General features: G+C 44.9%; 2 protein-coding genes across 2 annotated transcripts; one reads left to right on the top strand and one right to left on the bottom strand.

Moving 5' to 3' along the window:
• The first annotated feature begins 566 nt into the window (after window positions 1–566).
• On the top strand, window positions 567–3,728 carry ucmab (upper zone of growth plate and cartilage matrix associated b). The gene is made up of 5 exons (XM_028431763.1): window positions 567–657; window positions 803–883; window positions 966–1,061; window positions 3,441–3,539; window positions 3,618–3,728. Exons 1-5 carry the CDS (start codon window positions 600–602, stop codon window positions 3,713–3,715), a joined length of 432 nt encoding a protein of 143 aa, XP_028287564.1. The 5' UTR covers window positions 567–599; the 3' UTR covers window positions 3,716–3,728.
• A 204-nt stretch (window positions 3,729–3,932) lies between these two features.
• camk1db (calcium/calmodulin-dependent protein kinase 1Db) lies at window positions 3,933–21,435 on the bottom strand. The gene is made up of 11 exons (XM_028431854.1): window positions 20,928–21,435; window positions 13,471–13,602; window positions 12,284–12,358; window positions 11,037–11,175; window positions 10,655–10,781; window positions 10,341–10,416; window positions 9,394–9,506; window positions 8,108–8,186; window positions 7,298–7,385; window positions 7,015–7,171; window positions 3,933–5,855 (listed from the first exon to the last, which is right to left on the bottom strand). The coding sequence occupies exons 1-11, from the start codon at window positions 21,020–21,022 to the stop codon at window positions 5,704–5,706; spliced, it is 1,233 nt and encodes a 410-aa protein (XP_028287655.1). The 5' UTR covers window positions 21,023–21,435; the 3' UTR covers window positions 3,933–5,703.
• Window positions 21,436–22,114: the final 679 nt, after the last annotated feature.

Genomic DNA, 22,114 nt, shown 5'->3' with positions numbered 1-22,114 from the left:
CCTGCACCTTAGATTTCACCACAAAACAGTTTAAACATTCACTCCTGTCAGGGGCAGAGCCAGAATTCACATTGGAAGAAAAAAAAAGTGAGTGCAAACAGAAGGCTGCATATTTTCCAGCACTACTTTATGCAGAGAGAGAGAGGGAGAGAGTGCAGCCTTGTTCAGGGTCCTACAACTGCCCGCTCCAGTTCAGAGTTCAGAGTTGTTGTTTTTTCTCAGTATTTGTGTTGTCTTATCGAATATTATCCAGGCAAGTTGTGCGCGTTCAGTCTGAGGTGTCAGCTTTCTGGTCCTCACAGGTTCATACAGTACTTTGTAAGGAGGAAGGTACAACAGGGGTGCACACTGTCCTACTCCTCAGTTTTACTCTTTAATTGCAGCTAAATCTGTCAGGTTCATTGGGTCAAAAATGATGATAATCAGCACCTTCCTGTCAGTCTGACAGCAAGGTCCCTGTTTCAGCCTCTTATCAGATCCACACACTCACTCCCTCCCTCTGCTGACAGTGGCCCCTAGGCTCTCCACCCTTACTTCTCACATACTCACCTCTCTCCGTCCTGCTCTCCTTCTCCGCACTCCACATTTCAGACTTAACGATGTCCTTGAAGTACGCGACCCTCCTGGCTCTCCTCACTGTGCTTCTTGCACTTTCCTGTGAGTCTGATGCAGAAGAATGAGGCTTTTTCTTTATTTTAAATGTGGATTTAAATACCTGCTTCACAAATTGTGCTGATTGATGTTTTGTTGTTTCATGAAGAGATAAGATTCTGTGTTTTTTCACATTTTGTCTGTGACTTAGTGTCTCCAGAGGCCGACTCTGCAGCTGTGTCCAGCAGCAGCAGCAGCAGCACAGCCAGAGGCAGTGCAAAGGATCCACAAGGTGAGATGCTGCATCATTTGTGCATCCTTCCACTTTTATCCCTTTACATTATGAACTGAAGCACCTCCTGCTTCCACTGCAGGTCCAATGAAGAGGATCTTTATGAAGGAGGACGATGCCTCAAACTTCTTCAGGAGACGCAGCAGACGGGGCGCAAAGTCTCAGGACGAGATTACCGGTGAGTTTGTTTGTGGATGTCTGGACTGTGGTCTGGTCAGCCAAAGTGTGTGTGGGTGTGAGGTTGTGTGTTTGTGGTAATAGCTGGCATTTCTGGCAGGAGAGGGTCAATATTCAAGAACTATATGATGACTCATTAAAGCACTTTTAAAACATGACGTATGGAACATGAGATCATGATCTTAAACGACCTGGTTTTGCACTTTATTTGTCGTCATGCACATATTTAATTTTTCTTTTTAAAACATTTGCTTCTGCTCTATGCACAGTGAGCACATGTCTACTGCAGTCTGAATGTTTTTATGAGGTGTTGACTCTGTACCTGGCATGACCAGCAAGACAGAGAGCGTCCACTTCAGTCCCACCTGGCCCTGCACAGCAGGTCTGTTTCCCCCCTCGCTGGAGGCTGCAGTAGGAGCCACAGGGCAGCATGGAGCTCACACACACACACCTGTCCAAGCGTTCACACGTACTGTAATGTTTGACATTCCCGAGTGATTTAATGCCCCTCTCCCTGATGTTACAGTGCTGCCAACAGAAAGGTGAGAGCACACATCGGCCCTGCTTCTCTGAGATGAGAGTGGCGTAACATCGTCGTCTATCATACGACAATGAGACAATTTGTTAAAGGGAGAAAAAAAAATGTACACAAAGCAGCGAACAGTGTGAAAAGAGAAGGACAGTGAGTGGGTGAGCAGCTGGGAGATGAATGTGGAATGTGCCAACACATGGGCAGAGAGGGGTCAGAAAAAAGCAAGTAAGTGAAACAAATAAGCTCTGTGAAGAGCCTCTCCTGCAGCACGCTGACAGAAAAACACGTCTCTCCTGCAGGGAGATGGAATCTGCAATGGAAAATGTTCTGATTATACCGGCTTTAGTAGGTGGACATATGACACTGAAACATTAGAGTTGGGATGAATGCTGCTGTTTGAAGTTTTTTGTGGGAGCTGGTGAGCCATAAGCAGGTCAGCTGTGATGGATCCAGTGAATTAAATGATGGATGATTAACCCGTCGGCTGTGCAGTGTCTGAAAGAAAAAAGTTATCTAAAAAAGAATCTTTTATGTGCTGCTGATCTGAAACTCTTACACCTAAATGACTTGAATTCCCAAAAGTGGCCTGCAGCGCAGACTGCATGCTCCGACCTGTGCAGGGAATCCTGATCCTGAAAGGTCAAAAGGTTGTGACCCGACTTTAAAATGTTCAGCATGGCTTTCACAAACCTTCCCTGTCTCAGCTGACGTCTCTCTCTCTAATGTTACAGCCGTCCGTTTCACTTTACCTGCCCGCACACACGACAGGAGCAAGTGTGTGTTCTGGTCTTCTTGTTGATCAGAGCTCACACACAGAGCTTTGAAATATTCATGACATTAAGATTAAGATTAAGATTAATTAAGATTAAGATTAATCTGTCCTGCGGAATCATGGTTTCTTAATGTTGCTTCCAAAAGTCACTCCTGGTACAAAGAAAAAGCTTTGGTTATTTTCCAGAAACCTGTGAATGTGGTGAGCTTTAAGATTAAGATTAAGATTAAGATTAAGATTAAGATTAAGAAACCTTTATTAGTCCCACAATGGGGAAATTGCATTTTTGCAACGGCATACAGACAGCAAGGGATAAATTAAGAAAAAGATATATACATTATAAAATAGACAGTTTACATATTAACAGTTATTGCACAGGTGAGTGGAGGTAGAAGTGGTTTATAAGAAAACTGTACAGAGTGCATCAAAAACTAAATAAATAATTTATTGTACACTGTGGTGTGTGAGTATTGCACCTATCAGAAGTGTTTATTATACAGTCTGACAGCAGCAGGAAGGAAAGACCTTCTGCATCTCTCCTTCACACACTGAGGGTGGAGCAGTCTGCCACTGAAGCTGCTCTGCAGTGCTGACAGGGGGTCCTGCAGGGGGTGGGACTCATTGTCCAGCATGGAGGTCAGTTTTGCCAGGACCCTCCTGTCACCCACCTCCTGCACTGAGTCCAGAGAGCAGCCCAGGACAGAGCTGGACTTCCTGATGACTCTGTCCAGCTTCCACTTCATGTCCTGTGAACGGGTTTAGGCCTTTAGAAGTACTTGATTATGTTTAGTGCAAGATTATGCTTTCACAGCAGAATGAACTATTTTATGAGATGATGGAAGCGTGTTTTATAAAAGCTTACTCTACTTCCTGCAGGTGATGCTTTATCCGCTTAGAGCTCGGCCATGTTCACAAACCGCCCTGTGATTCTGCACACAGGGATTTTTGAGAGTGCAGTTGTCGCCTCTTAAACAGCTACAGTGTGTGTGTGTGTCATTGGCTGTTTTATCTTGATGGTCCAGTTCATCCATCACAACAAAAACAACAAGTAAGATGCAAATCTTTTCCTCCTGCAGCTGAGCAGAGGCAGATTTTGGCTGCAGATGAGCGAAAGAGAGAGTTTCATGAGGAGAAGAGAAATGAGTTTGAGAACTACGCTGAAGAGGAGCATGATGGTATGTTAAACCCTGTCATATCCGATGCAGCCTGCGAGCCCATTCACTGTGCGAAGCTAATTCAATCACATCTTTCAGAGCAAGACGAGAGGTCCAGAGAGGGCACCGAGCAGTGGAGGGAGTTCCACTACGACGGGATGCATCCTCCTCAAGAGTACAACCGTCAATCCATCTGAGAGTTGAGGTGGGACGGCTGCCAAAGAAGCAGACGTCCTGAAAAACAGCCAAAGATGTCAGCTAGAGAGGGAGGTCTGCAGACAGCAAACCACGGAGCTGTTCAAATAGTTTGTGTAAAAAAAAATGTTGTCTTTTGAATTTGTCTGTCAAACAATTAACATCTGTGTATTTTATAAATTTGATTTTTCTTCTTTGTTAAAGACGCAACAACACATGTAAACAAGCCTGTTTTTATTACATGAATCTCTACAGCTGTAACAATATGTAATACATGCACATTACGCTTCATTTTTCTCTCTTGTCATCTTGACTTAGTTGGAGAAACATATAGGGAAGACAAAAATAAACACTCATGACCCAAACAAACTGTCATCGAGATTTATATTTACAGTAACTAGAGGCTTAAAAGTTCGTTTTAATATTCACTACAATTCAAGATATCAGGGGAAGGTTTTGGTGAAGTGTTTTTTTTTTCCTCTCTTTCTTTAAAGTGTTTCTTTTTCCCCCCTTTCTCCATTCATGTGCGATTAAAAATGAAATAGAGGTACCACAGAGAAAAATATAAAGACAACAGATCCCCTTCCTTCTCCCTCTCTGTCTGAGAGTCTGTAGAGAACGAGCAGGAGAAAGAGTCTTTCTGCTAAATTCAACAGGCTGGTATGAAAAGCACAGTGATTAAACAGAGTGAGCGAGCTGCTTTTCCACAGCAGCCACTTCACGAGCGGAAGCAGAGAACGATATTTCAACTCCACTGAACTGTACACTGCTGATCTGACTCTGCAAATGGGAGCGATATTTAAACCCCAGGATATAATTTGCATTCATTTTGTCATTTTTACAGCTTTAACTACAGACATGAATGCACACATAACCGGTGAACATCTTTACATCCAAATATATATATATTTTTAAAATGAAAACAATCTATTCCATATGAGTTACATGTTACTCATACAGTCAGTAATGAAAGAAAACACAGTGGCACATTAGAATAATATGCATTAAATTGGAGTTTGTTGTTTTTTTTTCCTCACTATTTCCCGCTCAGAGAGGGGGTTTGGTTTTTATGGTCACATCCCTGCAGATCCCTGAGAACTGGTCACAAACACGTGGTCGCCCTCCTGTGGTAAAGAAGGACTTCACAGTCGACTTCATTAAAACAGCAACTAAAACAACTATCAGACACCGTCAGTTAATTAACTCAGTCAGTCCAGCCTAGTGACACATTTACATCTTTCTTACAAAAGTCGTAATATGCTGTAAGAAAATAAATATTCCAATACATTAGTGCAATGCACCGACCGTCTCAGAGATTACAGCTGTGAATGAAGCACACTGTCCCCTGGCTCTGATCTCACATCCACACACACACACAAAAAAAAAGCAAATACACAACACATACGGTCATACTGTTGGGGAGATATGAGGCTGTGAGCAACAAATTACCACAGCAAATTAACAAAAGCTGTCAAAAACACCGAGAAGTTCAGAGTGCAGATGATGTCACGATTATTTACCACAGCTTGAAGCTTATAATTCACTTGCATAACATGACTCCACTCGACACTTCCAGGCAGGATAATTTATACAAGGCAGACAGCAGAGCGTCCCATCCACACAAAACTACACCCAGAGTCAAGAAAGCAGCTTCATATAACAGTTTCCTTTAGTGTGGCACTTCTTAGACCAGCTGCTCATTTGTCTGCCAGACAGATCCAGGCTGAACATGGCCTCCACAATGACACCTTTTAGGTGAGTCTCTCCCCTCTCCGTACGACAGTGGAAGCAGGTGGAGCCGCCGTGCTGAGCTAAATGGAGCTGAGCCAGCGCTCCTCAAATTCCTCCCGTGGTTTGGTTGGTAGAAACAGATGGGAGGTGGCGGGATGGGCAAACTGGGCAACGACGTTGAATCACGAGGCCTGGGATGGTCATTTCCCCCGTCTCAAAGCTCCGTGGTCTCCCAGCTCACCTCCCGCGGAACCTGGCGTCATTTAGTCCCAGTGTGGATGACTGTCACCGTGGAAGGTCGAGGCCGAGCGGGCTCGGCTACCACCGACGGTTCCTCTCGGACTGAAGAGGGGGCGTCCGAGTCCTGACTGTACACTTTCACAGCAGACGGCAGTGGAGCTATGGGAGGACCTATGGGACAGAGTTTCTCATTTTAGCCAGAGAGGTTTTGACAAGAAAAAAATATGAAGATGAAGAGCCAAGAATGGGGCCAGATTGCTTCTGTTAGAACTGCTTCTAGAATGGCTGTGGAGCTGCAGAGACACCCACCCCTCACACATTTCTCAGGGTGGCTTAGAGAGGCCAGTGTCCAGCGACTTCTGGACTGGATCCAAACTCTAATCCATTCATGAAGACGAAATAGCCCAGGCTTGACCTACTCTACTGCATAGTGCATAATGTGGGATGGGCCATGGTTGACCGAATGACCTTATGACTGGTTGGTAGACTTCATTTGAATCTATTTCAGCAATGCCATCTGCTCTTATCTTGTTAACAGAACACGATAAGATGTGCTATCTTGAGATAACAACACACACATAATCGCTGAATCAGCTACTTATTGCATCACTGCAGGACACTGTATTCATCAGAGATGCTGTGCTGTAATATCCTGTTCACACACTGCTTAAGCAGGATTCGGCCGCATCCAGATCAATCCAGATGTTTTTTTTCTGAGTGTGAACACCTCGAATCCGGCTGTATCCAGTTTGATTTCAATCTGGCTAGATCCACCCACGAGAGGTGGATCTAGCCAGATTGGCTTAAATGTGGCTCAGGTGTGAACGCAAATGTGGCGAGCGAATCCGGCTAGCGACATGCTACTTCCGGTTCACGGGGCGCGACACAGGACAAAAAAAACACACGACGCATGCACACACGCGGACCTACCACAGCATGAACGGACTCTGTATATTACGAGGCGCCACCTAGTGGTTTGGAGGACAGCAAACATGCTGGATGAAGCCGGATTGAGTGCGGACACAAGTGTGTGCTAGCCAGATTTGAAAATAGGTCTGAACGCATCCAGCTTAAAGGCTGTCTGGGCTCAATCCTACTCTAGCTGGAATGACTTTCTCCAGAGTGAACGGGGCCTAACTGCTCAGTTTGTTCCAAGCGACTGTGACAACATGCTCTGTGTCAAACTGTGTTTACACTGTTTAATTGAAAATCACACCTTAAGGCCTGTTAAACAGTTGCCAATTAGCTTAATGGAGAGGGCAGCTGAGTGAAAAACGGCATGAAAAACTGGACCTGTCGGTCACAGTGAATGTCTAAAGCGTCCACTCACAGTCCTTCAGGGAGAGCGGAGTGCAGTCCACGGACTGGCTCTTGGCTGGAGCCCGGTTCTGAGGGTTGGAGTCGGAGCTCTGGATGCTGCTGCCAAAGCTGGTCCCCAGCTGCAGGCGTCTCATGTGGCGGATCACCGCCGTCGCGTTGAAGGCTTGCTGTGGAGAGAGGGGGGGGGGCGTCAATGGACGCCGCATGTTTTGGCAGCTCAAAGGGAGAGAAAAGCAGAATATTGTGTGCTTTGGGGTAACATTTGATTGATGCAGAACCACACACACACTCACCCTCCATTTGCTTTTGGCAAAGTTCTTCCTCATCTGTCGGCTGACGGATTCGTGTATGTTCTTGCAGAGAGCTGTGTCTCCCGCAATCCTGAAAAATAACATCCAGTTCTCTCAGATCACGTAAATAACAGCTCTCTCTAACGCACTAACAGCATTCCACTGATGATTTATGTTCGCATCTGTGACACCCGGAGATCCTCCTCATGCTGTTTTCCTATTCCGCTCATATCATTTATTTTCATTCTGCTGTGACTGATGAGGCCGATGTTTTTGCAGGAGCTCACACACCGTATCACTTTCTGTCACATTCATCATAATATCTCTGTATGAAACCATGTCAGGGAAACTCATTTCTCTGTGTCGTGACACCTGTTACTGGTGTCACAACCCACATATTTGTCTCACAGGGACCACCTTGCCCACAGCCCAAAACGCCCATTACTGGCTAACGGCTAACCTCAGCTGGAGACAGCGGGCCCACGCAAGCTCGCCGTCGTTAGCTCAGGTGTGGGAAGATGTCCCCGCTGTTCATTAACGCTTCCTCAATTTTCAGGGATCCTTCAGGACACCAGCCACTAATTGGCGGCCATTTATTCAGCAGATTTCTCCCTCAGAGGGTTGGCGGCGCTGAGCAGAGGTGGGTTCACGGCTCGGAGCCATGGTGACAGATGACAGTGGGAGGACAAGCTCTACCATGACAAATGCGAAAGCTTGGCAATCTGCGTCACACTGCTGTGTAATCGCAGCGAGATGTGTGGTTCCCTGTGATTGTCTGGTTGGGATGTAGTGTGGCGCCGGTTAGTTTCTCACCAGGGGTGCTGAAGAGCCTGATCACATGTGAATCTCTTCTCTGGGTCCTTCTCCATTAGGCAGCTTATGAAGTCTTTGGCTGTGAAGGGGAAATGGGGGGGGGGGGAGTCAAGAGCACATCCAGCTGAGAACACGAAGAGACTCTGACATGTACAAAACACCAGTCACATCCTGTATTTAGCCACAACATGAACTATTAATTGGCTGCCCTGAATTAGCCTAAAGCTGCTGTTATGTAGCTCGTACTGTACGTGGATAATTAACACAGACTCTCCGGCACTAATCGGACTTTCACAAAGAGGTGAGGCCAGCTCTCCTGCTCGTGCTACACACCCTGACATGGAGACATCTTATTATGATGAGAGCAGGCAGAGTTACAAAGAACTTTCCATTTCCCCATTTCAGTTTTTGTTCCTAAGCAATATCCTCAAACGAAAACAGAAACACAGGTTTACATTAACGTTACCAGTCTTTGTTACCACTGGAGAAATCAGAGATTTCAAAATAAAATACATGACTTTTAATATGGTGATGACTAGAGAAGGATAATAAATGTTTATTTTATTAAAAAAGACAGAGGTACTTGTTCTTATTGTTCCTTTGATTTGATTAGTAAACATTCACATTACATAGCTGCCCTTCACTGGCTCCCTGTGAGTTTTAGAATTGATTTTAAGATTTTACTGATGGTTTTTAAAGCAATAAATGGCCTCGCCCCCTCTTATATGCAGGACCTTTTAACCCCTCACGAGCCTGAACTGCGCCTGAGATCCTCTGGAAAACTCCTCCTATCAGTCCCCACAACCCGGCTAATTACAAAAGGTGACCGCGCATTTGCTGCATATGCGCCCAAAATCTGGAACTCCTTGCCAGAGGATATCAGGCGGGCAAACTCAGTGTCTTCTTTTAAATCTCCTCTTAAAACTCACTTTTATTGTTTAGCGTTTTCATAACAGGTTCATTTATCCATTTTTTTATCGTTTTACTTTACTGCTTTTTAATTGTTTTATGCTTATGCCTGGTTTTATCTTACGGGCCTATTTTTACTTGCATTTTTATTCTAATTTTATCATTATTTTATATTTTATTCTAGTTTTAATTAGAGTCTTATTGACTCAACTTGTGTTTATGAATTTTACTGGGTGGTATTTTAACCAAGTACTGTTGTTCCTGCTTGGATTTTATTGTACAGCACTTTGAAACTGAGTGTTTCAAAAAGTGCTTTATAAATAAAGTTATTATTATTATTATTATTTTATTCATGTATACAGTTTGTCATAGCTCACCAGAGTCTGATATGTCATCCCAATACGGCGCGTCGAACTCGTAGTCTGCCTTCAGAATCTGCTCAAAGAGCTTTGAATCATTCTCGTCGTAGAACGGAGGGTAGCCGCAAAGCCTGAGGAGACGAAGATGGATGATTACACAACAACAGTCCACGTGAAAGCCCTCATCCAGCTGCCGTTCGAAACTTTAACCCAAATCTAAAAGGATTTTCCGAGGCCTAATCCCATTTACTGGCAGTTTGATTTTTCATATAGCATGCCAGAGGAGACGTTCAGAGGGATTATTGAGGCTACATGGACACACAGAGGGGAAAAAAACACACACACACACAAAACAGGACGACAACAATCCACTTTCATATGATACAGAGAAACATGCGACATAAATCCTTTGTGTACATTATAAAGGCCGAGGACTCATTTATGAGAGCATCAGAAACAGATTACTTGAAAATTAATGGAAACTAACAAATGAATGACATCACCAGGAATATTTCTCTCTTTGCTAACGAGCAATAATATTATATTGGCAGCTTCATGTGACGCCTTCTCTTACAGGCTCTATAGGAGCAGCTGCTGTGGGCACATCTGGACACAATAATGTTTTCATTACGGTGGATGCGTTTGTTTCTAAATAACTGTTCCATAGAATTAGAAGACATTCAGAAAGTTTTTAAACTGTTGCTGCTTCTTTCTCTTGCTCAACATGTACTTCAATTCATATGACTGCAAGCAGTCATCCATGTAATCTGTGCCATTACAGGTTATTGATATGACTGTAGACTCAGATTATTTGTCTTGAGGTTTCTAATCTCTTCCTGGGTTTCCTGTTGGTTTCTGATCTGAGCTAAGCTTTTCTTTCTTTCTTTCTTTTAATGAACTTGAACTGAAGCATTGAACAAATACACACAATGATCTTCATTCTCATTTTAAATTGAAGTACTCACAAAATATAGGCGATGACCCCAATCGACCAGCAGTCCACAGCTTTACTGTAGGGTTTCTGTGCTAAGACCTCAGGAGCTGGAACGAGGAAATCATTTGTTTAACGGTCAGAAATAACCAGTATTCATGCAAACAATAACAAGTAGTTTCCAACCATTCACGGTGACTCACAGGCTGCAGATTGTGCCTGTAGCAGATGGCTAAGGTTAACCTGTGGCCACTGGCAGATTTAATCAGGTCGCGTTAAGCCAACTAGAGTGTCTAATTATCTCAGAGTAACTTTCAGCAAAAGCCAGAGCTCAGAGGGCATCCTCACCCACATATCCAGGAGTCCCACAGGCGGTGGCCATCACGCCACCTGTTCCCTCCATCTTTGACAGGCCAAAGTCGCTGATCATGATCTTTGACTCGTCATGAGGACTGAAGTACAGCAGGTTCTCAGGCTGCGAAATAATAATAAAGAATCAGAACGTGTCTGTGTGCATATGAGCTCATCCAGACAGTAAGAGGTCAGACACAAGATGAAACAAAGTCTGTCTGAGGTTTATCCAAAGAGTTTCAACAGTTTTACCGAAACAGACGACCTGACATTTAACACACACACACACACACACACAGGTCAGACAGCAGGGATTTCCCCCTCTCTTAAGAAGATCTCACTGTCTGCTCTTCATGTTAGGCTATGAATGCTGCTGTACCTTTAGGTCTCTGTGCACTATAGCCATGGAGTGCAGGTAGTTGACTGCATCCAAAACCTGACGAATGAGCCGACTGGCATCCATCTCCGTGTAGAAGCCCTTTTCTACAATGCGGTCAAACAGCTCCCCTCCAGACACACTGAACAACAACAAACACACAAAAACCAGTTAAAGATGATAACAGACACAGTGTATGCGCTCCATATTTATATGCTGCTTGTAATGTCACCCTGTTTATCCCCATTTGTTTCCTTATGTACCTGAAATCAAACCCCCTCTGAGCCAGACTATTCTTTATGAATATATTTTGTCAATTCAGTTCCCTCTTGCAATGTCTTGGTCTCTTTTATTACGGCCTGTAATTCCTTTTTTAGCATATTTTTTCTTTCTCTAAGCCACCATAAAGCCTTTGTTTTGTTACTTTGAAGTGATCTGACTGTACAGTCTTGTTAACAGTGCTTCTAAATCATGACATGCATCCAATGAAAAGTTCGTCAGCAGCACTTCACAACAACTTCAGGCTGCAATGACAAAAGACAAAGACATAACAAGTGACTCATTATATAAGTTGAGCTTCAAGTGTGAGTCTGCTTCCACCATGGCCTGGCAATCACCATTTATTATATAAGGAAGACTTCAAGGCAACATTAAGCACCTTTCAGAGATAGAGAAAGGGCAGATAATCGCTGGTGCATTAAGTCACAAACACTGTGAAATTATGTGGGGAGAAGAAAGGTCTCAGAAATCATGACGTGGCATGTGTTGTGCACAGTAATGGCAGAGAGAAGCTGCCTCTGCCCACCTGGAATCCTCACCAGCACCAAAATATATTAAACACAATAAAAAAAAGTCCTCTCATAACAAGTGCAGGATTGAAACAGCTCAAGTACAGAACACAGGTCTAAGCTCACATCAAGGAAATGAAATGAGATTTCTGGATGAGAACCATGACCCCAGGACACCTCTGCATTATTTTTTGGGCCCAGTGCAGTGACTGGCAGGAGAAAAATCTCCCTCAAAAGTGATTATAATGGTATACTGGTGCTTTAAGGGTCAATTATGACATTTGTTAACTACTACAAAGCCCAGATTAACAGACACATAATGCTGCTTTCTTCTTTAATGCAGTCTAAGTGACATTAGAGAGAGATAATAAAAAAAAAAACAGCACATTAGCAAAAATGACAGGCCAAATGTGAAGCAAAGAGCTGACCCGAACAAACACTGTGGTGGATGGATGTACTCACAGCTGCATGATGAGATACAGGTGGTTGGAGCTCTCGTAGATGTCCTCTAATGCCACGATATTCTCATGTTTAATCCTGTAAAATGAAAAAAAAAAGAGAGAGAGGGAACAGAATATTTGACTTTTCTGGCTTTTTCAGCTTCATTTCAGCTACAAATGAGATGTAATGATCCTTTTCTTGTGTTAAAATCATACCCTGCCAACTGGAATCTGATCCTTCTCTTTTAGCACCACGTTTTGTGCACATGTGTATGACAAAATATATTGTTCACACACAAAGGAAAAAAAAACCTTTGATGGAGAATACGGTGGGGGAGGGGAGGGGGGGTTGTTAGAGGATGCTGATCAATGTGTCAAGAAAGAGGCAATCCCCACCCCCACCTCAGCTCACCACATCTGGTCAGCAGAAGCACGAGAAGAATATAATATAGGACGGTTTAAGGTGCTGGGAGCCTGTGTCCAGGCAACCACAAAAAGAACTTCTGCAAGGCAAGGTGATATGCAGATGACAGGAGGTCTTTAGAAGAGCCAGTGTTTGAAAAAGAAAAAAAAACAAAAGGTGGAGGTGGAGGTGGAGGTGGAAGAGGAGGGAGTCTCAAAGGATTATACAACCTTCACAACTTCCCTTCTTTCTAAGTCCAGAATGAAAACGAGGTTGCTGTTTGAGAACAATAAAGAGGATAAAGGAGAGAGAGACAGAGAGACAGAGAGGAAAAAAATGGATGAAGAGCCACTACAGAAAAAGAGAGAAAAAAAAAATGGAGGAAGTCAAAGGATAGCAACTGTAACCAGGCAACTACACCCAACTACTGGTGTGCTCACTTCCAGAGTGACTGATAACAGAGCTTCTCGGGGGAATTGCCCATCAGGGCCTGGAGGAGGATGGAGTGTCACCTGGTGTCAATGCAATCCTATCATATCCCACATAAGTGTGTGTGTGTGTGTGTGTGTGTATGTTCACACAGTAGACCCAAAAACAGAAGACAGATGGGAGTCGACAAGGAACCTGAGTCTGACAATGACTGTTAAATAAAGTGCGATAAACGAAGCTCAAAGAAACAGAAGGATCCCAGAGGATGACGCAAGGTGGTAACCCTTCCTAAAGTGCTGCTCCTCTTCTGCAAACTCCCTCCCTCCCTCCCCCTTTTCCTCCCCCCTCAGCAGGCAGCTCAGTCATGTACTACCTACTTCCTAAGGACGGCGATTTCATTTTCGATGCTCGTCTCCTTCCCCTTGAGCGCTTTTTTTGGGATGCACTTGATTGCGACCATCTTCCCCGTGGCCTTCTCCCGAGCCATCACCACTTCGGAAAACGCACCACTGCAAAGAAAAAGACAGAGAGCGCACGTTAGTCCTGCTTTATATGCACTCAGACAATATTGACACACCGTCAGTGTGAGCAGACAGAGGGCACTCAGGGCCAGACAGGCCAGAGTACACAAACAGCATATTGTGAATATTTACTGAGAACTGGCAAAGTCCCTGACTATGGCCAACAGCCTTCTGCGCCGGCGTGTGCGCTTGATGCTTTTGCACAGCAAACACTTTTAAAACGTCTAAAAAAAAAAAAAAACACCCATTCAGGACAGACAGGGCGTCTTCTTCTGCCATCTGCCTCCATACACCAGAGCCTTTAAAAAAAACAAATACGGAATTAAGGGAATATTTGCTCAAGCAATCTGTATCTGTTGCTATGATACCACATAGATAATAAATGTCGCTGAGCCGGCAGCGCGGCCGCTTTTCTTTTTCCCCTCCTCTTCTTGTTTTCGCTGCACACCTTTTCCCCTCATGCACCTCGCTGCCTTAAAACGGGAGAGGAAGCTCTCACTGATCAATCATTAGCGGCAGATAATGGTATATAACTCCACTAGAAATGAACTGATCTTATTCAGATGTGTGCATTAGACGAGCTACGTTTACATCCCAGCTTCTGATTTATTGATCAGCTCTCCTGCTCACATGCAGTATTTCACCTCGTTAATTTGAGGTTGGTTATAATTGTTCATTCAATTCTTCATACAGTGAGTCCATTGATTCATATGTTTTGTGGCTTAATTGGCATGACATCACTACATCGGTGAGCGGAACAAAAGGGACAGTTTGTCTGCGGTGAGGAGGTTTTTTTAAAAGCGCTATCATAGTTTCTGTCTGCATTGGCATTCCAGCAACACGATAACATACATAACGCAGTTTGATAAGTTAATTTAACAGGAAAGGCTTTATGTTCTCTTAAATCAGACAGAAGTAAAAAAAAAACATACATAAAGATCAGTGTATAGGAAGTGGCCAAAAGGAGCAGAACAACATTAGAAGGTCAATACATTGCATCTCTCTCTCTCTCTTGGGCCTAAAAGAAGCAGCTCTGGTTACACACGAGCACAGTTCATCACTGTGACATCAATAACTGATGTGGTGTTCCTGCCTCAGGTAATTAAAAGCAGTGAGCGAGTTTGTGGCTTCATCAGTCAGCAATGTGGCTTTTATCTTGTCGAACAGTCACCTTCTTCACCTGGTTTTCCCCCCTCGGACTCTGCTACCTCCAGGTTTAGTGGAGGTGGTTGTGACAGTGATGATGATGATGTCATTGTCACAACTTTTCCGAAGGCCAGCAACCTCCACAAAAAAAAAAAACATCTGTATACTCCACGGCTGATGTACCAAATGTGTAAGTGCACGACAAGACAGACAAGAAAACATCTGAATCCCCTCTCCACCAAGTATTTTACAAACTTGTTCTTATTGTGCTCTTAGAAAAAAAGGTCAGCTTCGCCATGTTGTGTATTAAAAAGAATGACCCTGAAGTTTTATGTCCTCTCAGACATCATTTTTAATTATCAGATATACGCAGAAGCAATGAAGCAGAAAAAAAAACACCCTTTAAGTGCTTCGCAGCTTTTCTAAAAGCGACACCACTGACATCAAAGGATCCATTATGTTCTCAAAGTGTAATCAGTTGCTCCCGGCAGGCTCTAAACTCAGCACCGACGGCTGCAGTAAGTCCCAGCGTGGCCATCAAATCCATGCTAATCCCTCACTCCTCCATCACACAGGGGGGGAGGGGGTCACAAACAGAGTCTGAGCACAAACGCACCTCCTGATCACAAAGCTCCGCTCCAGGTGTAACGAGGTAGAATGCACCCGCCGCATACAGTACGCCCTTCTGACTTGACCTCGTTCTGACACATGATGTGGCACAGTATGTAAATTTAAGTGTAAGTGAGGGAGTCTGGATGCACTACCTGCTGGACTGTTACAGCACTATCTTTCCACTGCAGCTGCTGCCATGAGGACAATAAGCACCATTTTTATTCAGCACACGCCACCGATTTCCACAGCTGTGTGGACATTAGGAGAACTGCAAGACCCCCCCCCCCCCCGGGCATCAGCACGCTGAGCCTGTCGAGTGACGCTGCAGTGCAGTTTTTCAGAGCATGCTTTTTGCTTTCTGCAGGAGGAGCGGCACAATGATGAAAACCACAGGAAACCTGTTAACTCACTGAGAAGGGCGCTCAAGAGCGTATAGCACCATTTCAGTCCCCCGCCCCTCACTCACCACACTGACAGGCAGCAACATCACTTCCTGTGAATGACAACATGACAGAATTCAAGCCTTGAAACTAGGGCTGAACGATTTTAAGAATAAATTGAATTGCGATTTTTCTGGCAAATATTGCGATTTCGATTTCATCCACGATTTTTTTGTACACACGCGGCCCTCCCACTGCACACACACACACACACACACACACACACACAGGTGTAGAAGAGCTGCTGACGGCACAACAGCAGCGAACCTGAATATAACGAGCTGGTAATGTTCAGAGAGGTGGGCGCGTACGTGCTCGTAGCATTATAATACATTCGTATACACGCGGCCCTTCCACTGAGACACACGAAACTGTACCGAACATAAAGGTGGAGTTCATTTTAGGGACCAGTTCCTCCGTTCTCTTTTCGTTTTCAGTCGTAGCATTTGACAAAACAAAACCTGATTCAGTTAGGAGCAGTGCAAAAAAAAACATAATTCACTGCTGATGATGAGAGAAAATCTGAATTGGACCCTTTATTGAATCTCACCTCAATCCATTACGCATGATAAATATGAGTGTTTGTGACCCACTGTCACAGACCGCACTGTGTCTGCAGTCACACAACACCACCACACTATGTGCACATAGCCAAGCCAAAACAACTGAGTAATGTGAATGTGGGCCGTTCTCTGTGGCTGATGCTGCAGATGCAAAAACAATCATGGAGAAAACTTTCCTCTTTCAGTACCTGACCTTTGTGACAATTATGAAAATGAAGGGGCATCAGAGGAAGTTTTTTTTGTACGTAGGAGGAGGAGGTGGTGGTGGGGGGGGGGGGGGGGGGGGCTTAAAGGCTAGCTTATTGATATTCACAGGCGGTGCGTGCATTGTGTTGCAGCTGAGTAATCACACTGAATCATCTTGTGTAAGATGCATTACAGCGGACCGTTATGCAACATATGGGAACTCAATAGCCCAGGTGGAGCCACCAGCAGCGTGACCTACTATGTAACCTGCCATCTTCATCTACCCGGCAGATGATCTGTGTGTTCTCTTCGAACGATGGACATCAAAATCTACGCTCAGGCAGAACCAGGATATGTAACGATATGTAACGTTTTTGGCACTTTACTGACCTCTCTGCTTAGAAATCTGATAAATCAGGCACGTCAACTTGGCTATAACATAAAGATTGAAAGCATAACTCTTAATCTGTGCTTCACATTCATTAAAAAAAGAATGTGTGTGTGTGGCAACAACCTAGCAACATCCGTAGAAATGAATCTGGATGGAGGGGCTTGTTACTACGATGGCCGCATCTCTAATCAATTGGCACTGGCTTCCTGTCCTTACACGGCACGGATCGGATGCTGCTCAGCTCAATCAACTCCTCTGTTATGACTGCACTGCAATCCGGCAGCTGTCATAGTCTGAAGCTGGGAGCCATTATCATGATACCCAGGCCACTTTCCAGGAATGAGCTTCGTTCTCAGCAGACTGTTGATTAAACAAGAGGCCGACGGTCAGTTTACAGGCTGATAGGAGCTAAAGCTGCTTTATAAACAAACTCAAAAGATAAGGTTCCTGCCAAAAAAAATGTCCCTGAAGCATCAGATGATCTCAGCCTGTCAGAGAGGAGCTGAATTATTTTAATGGGGGGTGATTACCGCCTCCTGTGCCTCTGATACGGGGCAGCGTGGTACACTTCAGCTCTCTGGGAGCGGCGAACGGGATGCTTTGGCTCTGTAGGCATTCACTGTGGTCAGAGGGCCATGCATACAAATGGAAGCTCAGGTAATTACTACAATCTATGACAGTCCATGTCCTCTCACAGTCAGTGTAGCTGCAGGACAGTGTGGTGGTGCTTCGTCAGAAGGAAGCATCCGAAGGCTTTATTCATCCCAGTTGCCTAGCTGCCATTCTCACTGCATTCAGGCTGCTTTCAAAGACTCAACTAGCCTCTGCACAAGCTGTGTTTTCAGAGAATGATACATGCGCGCAGGCAAACAGCAGTCACTTCAATGCATCACAGGCCAGGCTCAGATTATTACGTGTTGGAAAGGACTGTTTATTCATGAATACGAAACCAGGAGAAGGTGATCGACCTTTTTTCTGATGGGACATTAGGGGCCAACAAGTGGCGTCTGCACAACTCTGATACATGACAAAGCACTCAGAGAGGATGCATCTGTATTTTACAACTCATTTTTAGCCACATTTAAATCAATAAAAGGTGCATTTTCAGGCGAGTGAATGACGACACAGAGCCTGATCTATACTGATTTTTAGGGCAGACCAGTAAGAGATGCCACGGTTCGGATGAAACGCTGGTATTTTAGATTCACGTCAATATTTTCTTTACAAATATGAATAAATCATCCGCTAACAGGCTAAACGCTACTTGCTGGATCTCAAAGATGGTCAACGGCTTGCTGTGCAGTTAACTCGTGACAGATGGATCGTCCAATCATCAATGCTGTCTGCTGTTAATATTAGACTTCTGTGTGTAAACAGTGAGTTCACTGCGATTCAGTTTAGGGGCCGCCCGCATCCTTTCGAAGTACGAGGCCTGTGGCAGCGTGGCCTTCGAAGGTGACATTTGAAGAGAAAGATGAGTCACGGTATCATGACGAGGCTGCGTCAGTGTGAAGCCTTCTTCAAATGCAGCTGAGAAATGTGGCCTTAGGATCCAACAGTTCGACGCTCTGCAGCCAAGCGATATTCCATGATTCCCTGTGAGCCAGTGAGGACGACCGGCCATCAACAAAACTTAAACAATGAGCCTGTTATCAGGACTTCATCCATCCCTCACCTGATGTTACCTCACATAAAAACAGTCTAATGCATTCAACTAATGTTCAAAATGTTTAGGTTCCACTAAGTTAGCATCATCCCAATCAGTGGCCGCGTGTCTTAACCTGTATATCTACACCTCTTTCCCCCTCCTGGGACCTCGGCAGGTGCTTGTAGTCGGGTTACTTAATTTGCTTCCACTGACTATCAGCAGCTTAAAGGTCTGAAATTAGCCCAGAGGAAACACACGGAGGGAGTGTGGCCAAAGTATTAGTGACATGACACATCCTGTTCTTAGACTCTTGTCTATCAATTTCTAATCCGTCCACTCAGATGGACAGCTTGATTACAGCCTCTGAGCTCAACTCTACATCAAATCGCTGCCTTTTATTTTGAAATAAACATCACAATGTATGAACAAAACTAAACAAACCATCTGTGAGCGACTCTTCAGAATGAATTTAGTAACCAGACATGTGTTCAAGGCTCAAAACGTCACTAAATATCCCATTAAAACACAAACTCTACCTTCATGTAAAGAGTATTCGGAGCAAAATGCAGAATAAAATGTCCACTTGATAATAAAAATCTGTCAAATAAGCTTTAACATGTCACATACTCCTTGTATTTGGGCAATGAGTGAGTTTTCTGTGCAGATAGATGAGCCCTTTTGGACACTAATGGGGAAAACCTGACAAGGTGGAGTGAGAGGAAGAGGAAGAGGAAGAGGAATGGGAGGAGGAGGAGGAGGAGGAGGATAATCCCCATCCCTTCTTTTGACCAACACTCTTTCCTCTTCCCTTTTTTAATCCTCTGGCAAAGCCGCAGGCTCGCCGGGCTTTTCTGCCCCAGGTGGCCTGACTACACCCCCCGCTGTGCAGCAACAAGCCACTCACCGATCACAGACGTACAGGAAGAAGAAACCAGGCCTTCCTGAAACTCAGTCAGGACACTCATAAGGCCTAGATGTGACAAACTGGGGTCTGGAGGTGTGTTCTGGAGGGAGGTTGTGGGCGAAACAGTGTGATGTGTGTGTGTTTCCTCCAACCTAGTCTTTATGTGTTTGTGTGTGATCACGATGATTCACTGGTGTTATTCAGAGGCTCTTCACACATAAATGACAACCTTGGGGAAATCAGACCTGCCTCCAGGTAGGAACGTCTGACTGCTTTAGTCCAACAGCTGAAGTGAGGAGAGCGCTTTATGAATCACGTATCTGTAGAAGAATTTTATGACAAAGGAGGAGGAGGTGAAAAAAAAACAATCTGCAGTCACGCTGAGGAGCTCAGAGTCCGACAGGAACAAGAGGGAAGCAAGAGAGGACACAGATTATTCAAAGTTTACACAAGATGACGCTGCATATGTTAGCAGAGCAAACCACAGAGTGTGTGTGTGTGTGTGTGTGTGTGTGTGTGTGTGTGTGTGTGTGTGTGTGTGTGTGTGTGTGTGTGTGTGTGTCTGATGGCGGAGCACAGCAGTGACCATTTTTTGACACCAGTTTCTGGGAACAAACATATTCCCTGTGGGCCTCTCCAATGAATCTGAAACAACATAAACAGCACAGGGCGGATACGTCTTTAGGGGGCACACCAAGCACACCACCACCACAAAAAAAAAAACAACAACAACAAAAAAAAACAGAGTAACAGACTCCATTAAATGTGCGATAGCACCCAGCAGTCTGTCACTACACTGAGTGCCTGAGCACGAACTGCTGTCTTTCAATTCAGTGGAACACTTAGGGCTCTCCCTCTGCCACATTCAAAGAAGCAAAGAAGACATGAAGTCAAGCAGCACTAACAGCAGACCAAAATAAACCCAGGAATTCAGTCTGGTCCAGGGGCAAGAAGGGACAACTTGAGCCAAAGTGGTCCCAGTTCTCAGCACTAAAGCCAGACATGAAGTCCATGAAAAAGTCCACCACAAATGGGGAGGTGATTATTTGATCATTTGTGTATGTAAATGAGGCCCTGCTGTAGTTATGCTGAACATAAATCCAGATCAATGGCTGCCAGCACGCAACACCAACAAGCTGCAGTAGTTTTTGAATGAATCCTCTGACATAACATCACTGAGGGGAGTCTCATTAGGCGCAGACTGTCCCCCCTCTCTCTGAGCAATGGACTAAAACAGTTTAAATGGAGGGATCAGCGTGTGTGTGTGTGTGTGTGTCAGTCAATTGAACAAATATTCAACAGCTGTCAGTAACCATCGTTTCCGTGTAAACGCTACAATGTGGCTTTGTTGTCTGCCGCTAATCTGCACAACTGGAGACAAAGTTTCGTGTCGCCTTGAAGGCTGCGTTGTCTCGTTACTCACGTCCCGAGGACTTCCTTGAAGTCAAAGATCTTCTTGATATCATCGACATGCTTTTTCCAAGATCCATCGCTGGACTCGCCGTTTTCTTTCGCCATTTCACCACCGGGGCGGAGGGGGTGGGTGGGGGGGGGAGAGGAAGAAGAGGAGGAGGAGGAGGAGGAGGAGAAGAAGAAGCCGCTGCTGCTGCTGTGTTGGAGGATCACCACAGCCGTCTCACCCAGCCCAGGGAAAAAAGCAAAGAAAAGTAGTGCACTTCTGTATTTCACCCAGAGCTTCCTATTTGTGTTGCTTCCTGAGCACCATGCATGCAGCCAGGCAAACCCACGGGGGGAGGGAGGGCGAGAGAGGGGGAGGGAGGGAGGAGGTATGTCCTACCCTGAGAGGTTATTTGACTAATCTGTTTGACGTATAGCGGATCCCGAGTTTGAGCTTCCCCGCTGTTCAGATGACTGAGACCGGGGGAAACACAGGCTCTTCCTCCTCCTCCTCCTCCTCCTCCTCTTCCTATTTCACCCCGACCGGGATTCAGTCAGTGGCAGGCGGCGCCGCGGTGCGCTGAGGTTCGGGCTACTTGCTGGAGGATGACACTTGGCAGTCGCATCCGAGCCGCTGTGCCATCGAGTCACACCGACCGCCCTGTGGTTGTTATAGCAATAGGAGGAGTGGGAGGTTGCTGCTCCCGCCTATCTGTCTGACAGCGCGGGCATCGGTTTTTAAGTGTTCGCATTGCACCAAATCAGCCTGTGTCTTCGCTGGAAGCACGTCCCCACACTCAGAACAAGTCCTGTTCTTCTTCTGCCTGGGTGTAGCGCTGATCCTCTGAACGTGGACATTTAATGGCAGGGGCGTAGCTAAAGGAGCAGTAGGGGCCCCGGACCAGCAGGTGGCTCTTGCCCCCCCCCCCTCCTCCTTTCACTTCCTGTCATCAGTGTTAATTTTGGCAGCAATTTCTGATTTAGTTTTTATTTTAGTCTTGTGACTAAAATGTCATTTGAGTTTAGTCACATTTTAGTCATCAACATTTTTTAACTTTTAGTCTAGTTTTAGTCGACTAAATATCAAAGAATTTTAGAATCTGCCGTGGATTTAGTCGACTAAAATTCTATGATATATATTTTTTTCATGAAATAATTAAGGTTTGAAGTGCAATAAAAACAGGCACAGCTTTAACTTGTGTTATTTGAAAC

The sequence above is a fragment of the Parambassis ranga genome, chromosome 19, assembly GCF_900634625.1.
Source record: "Parambassis ranga chromosome 19, fParRan2.1, whole genome shotgun sequence".
NCBI lineage: Eukaryota > Metazoa > Chordata > Actinopteri > Ambassidae > Parambassis > Parambassis ranga.
Note: the sequence above shows the minus strand (reverse complement) of the source record. Positions and strands in the feature narration are given on the sequence as shown.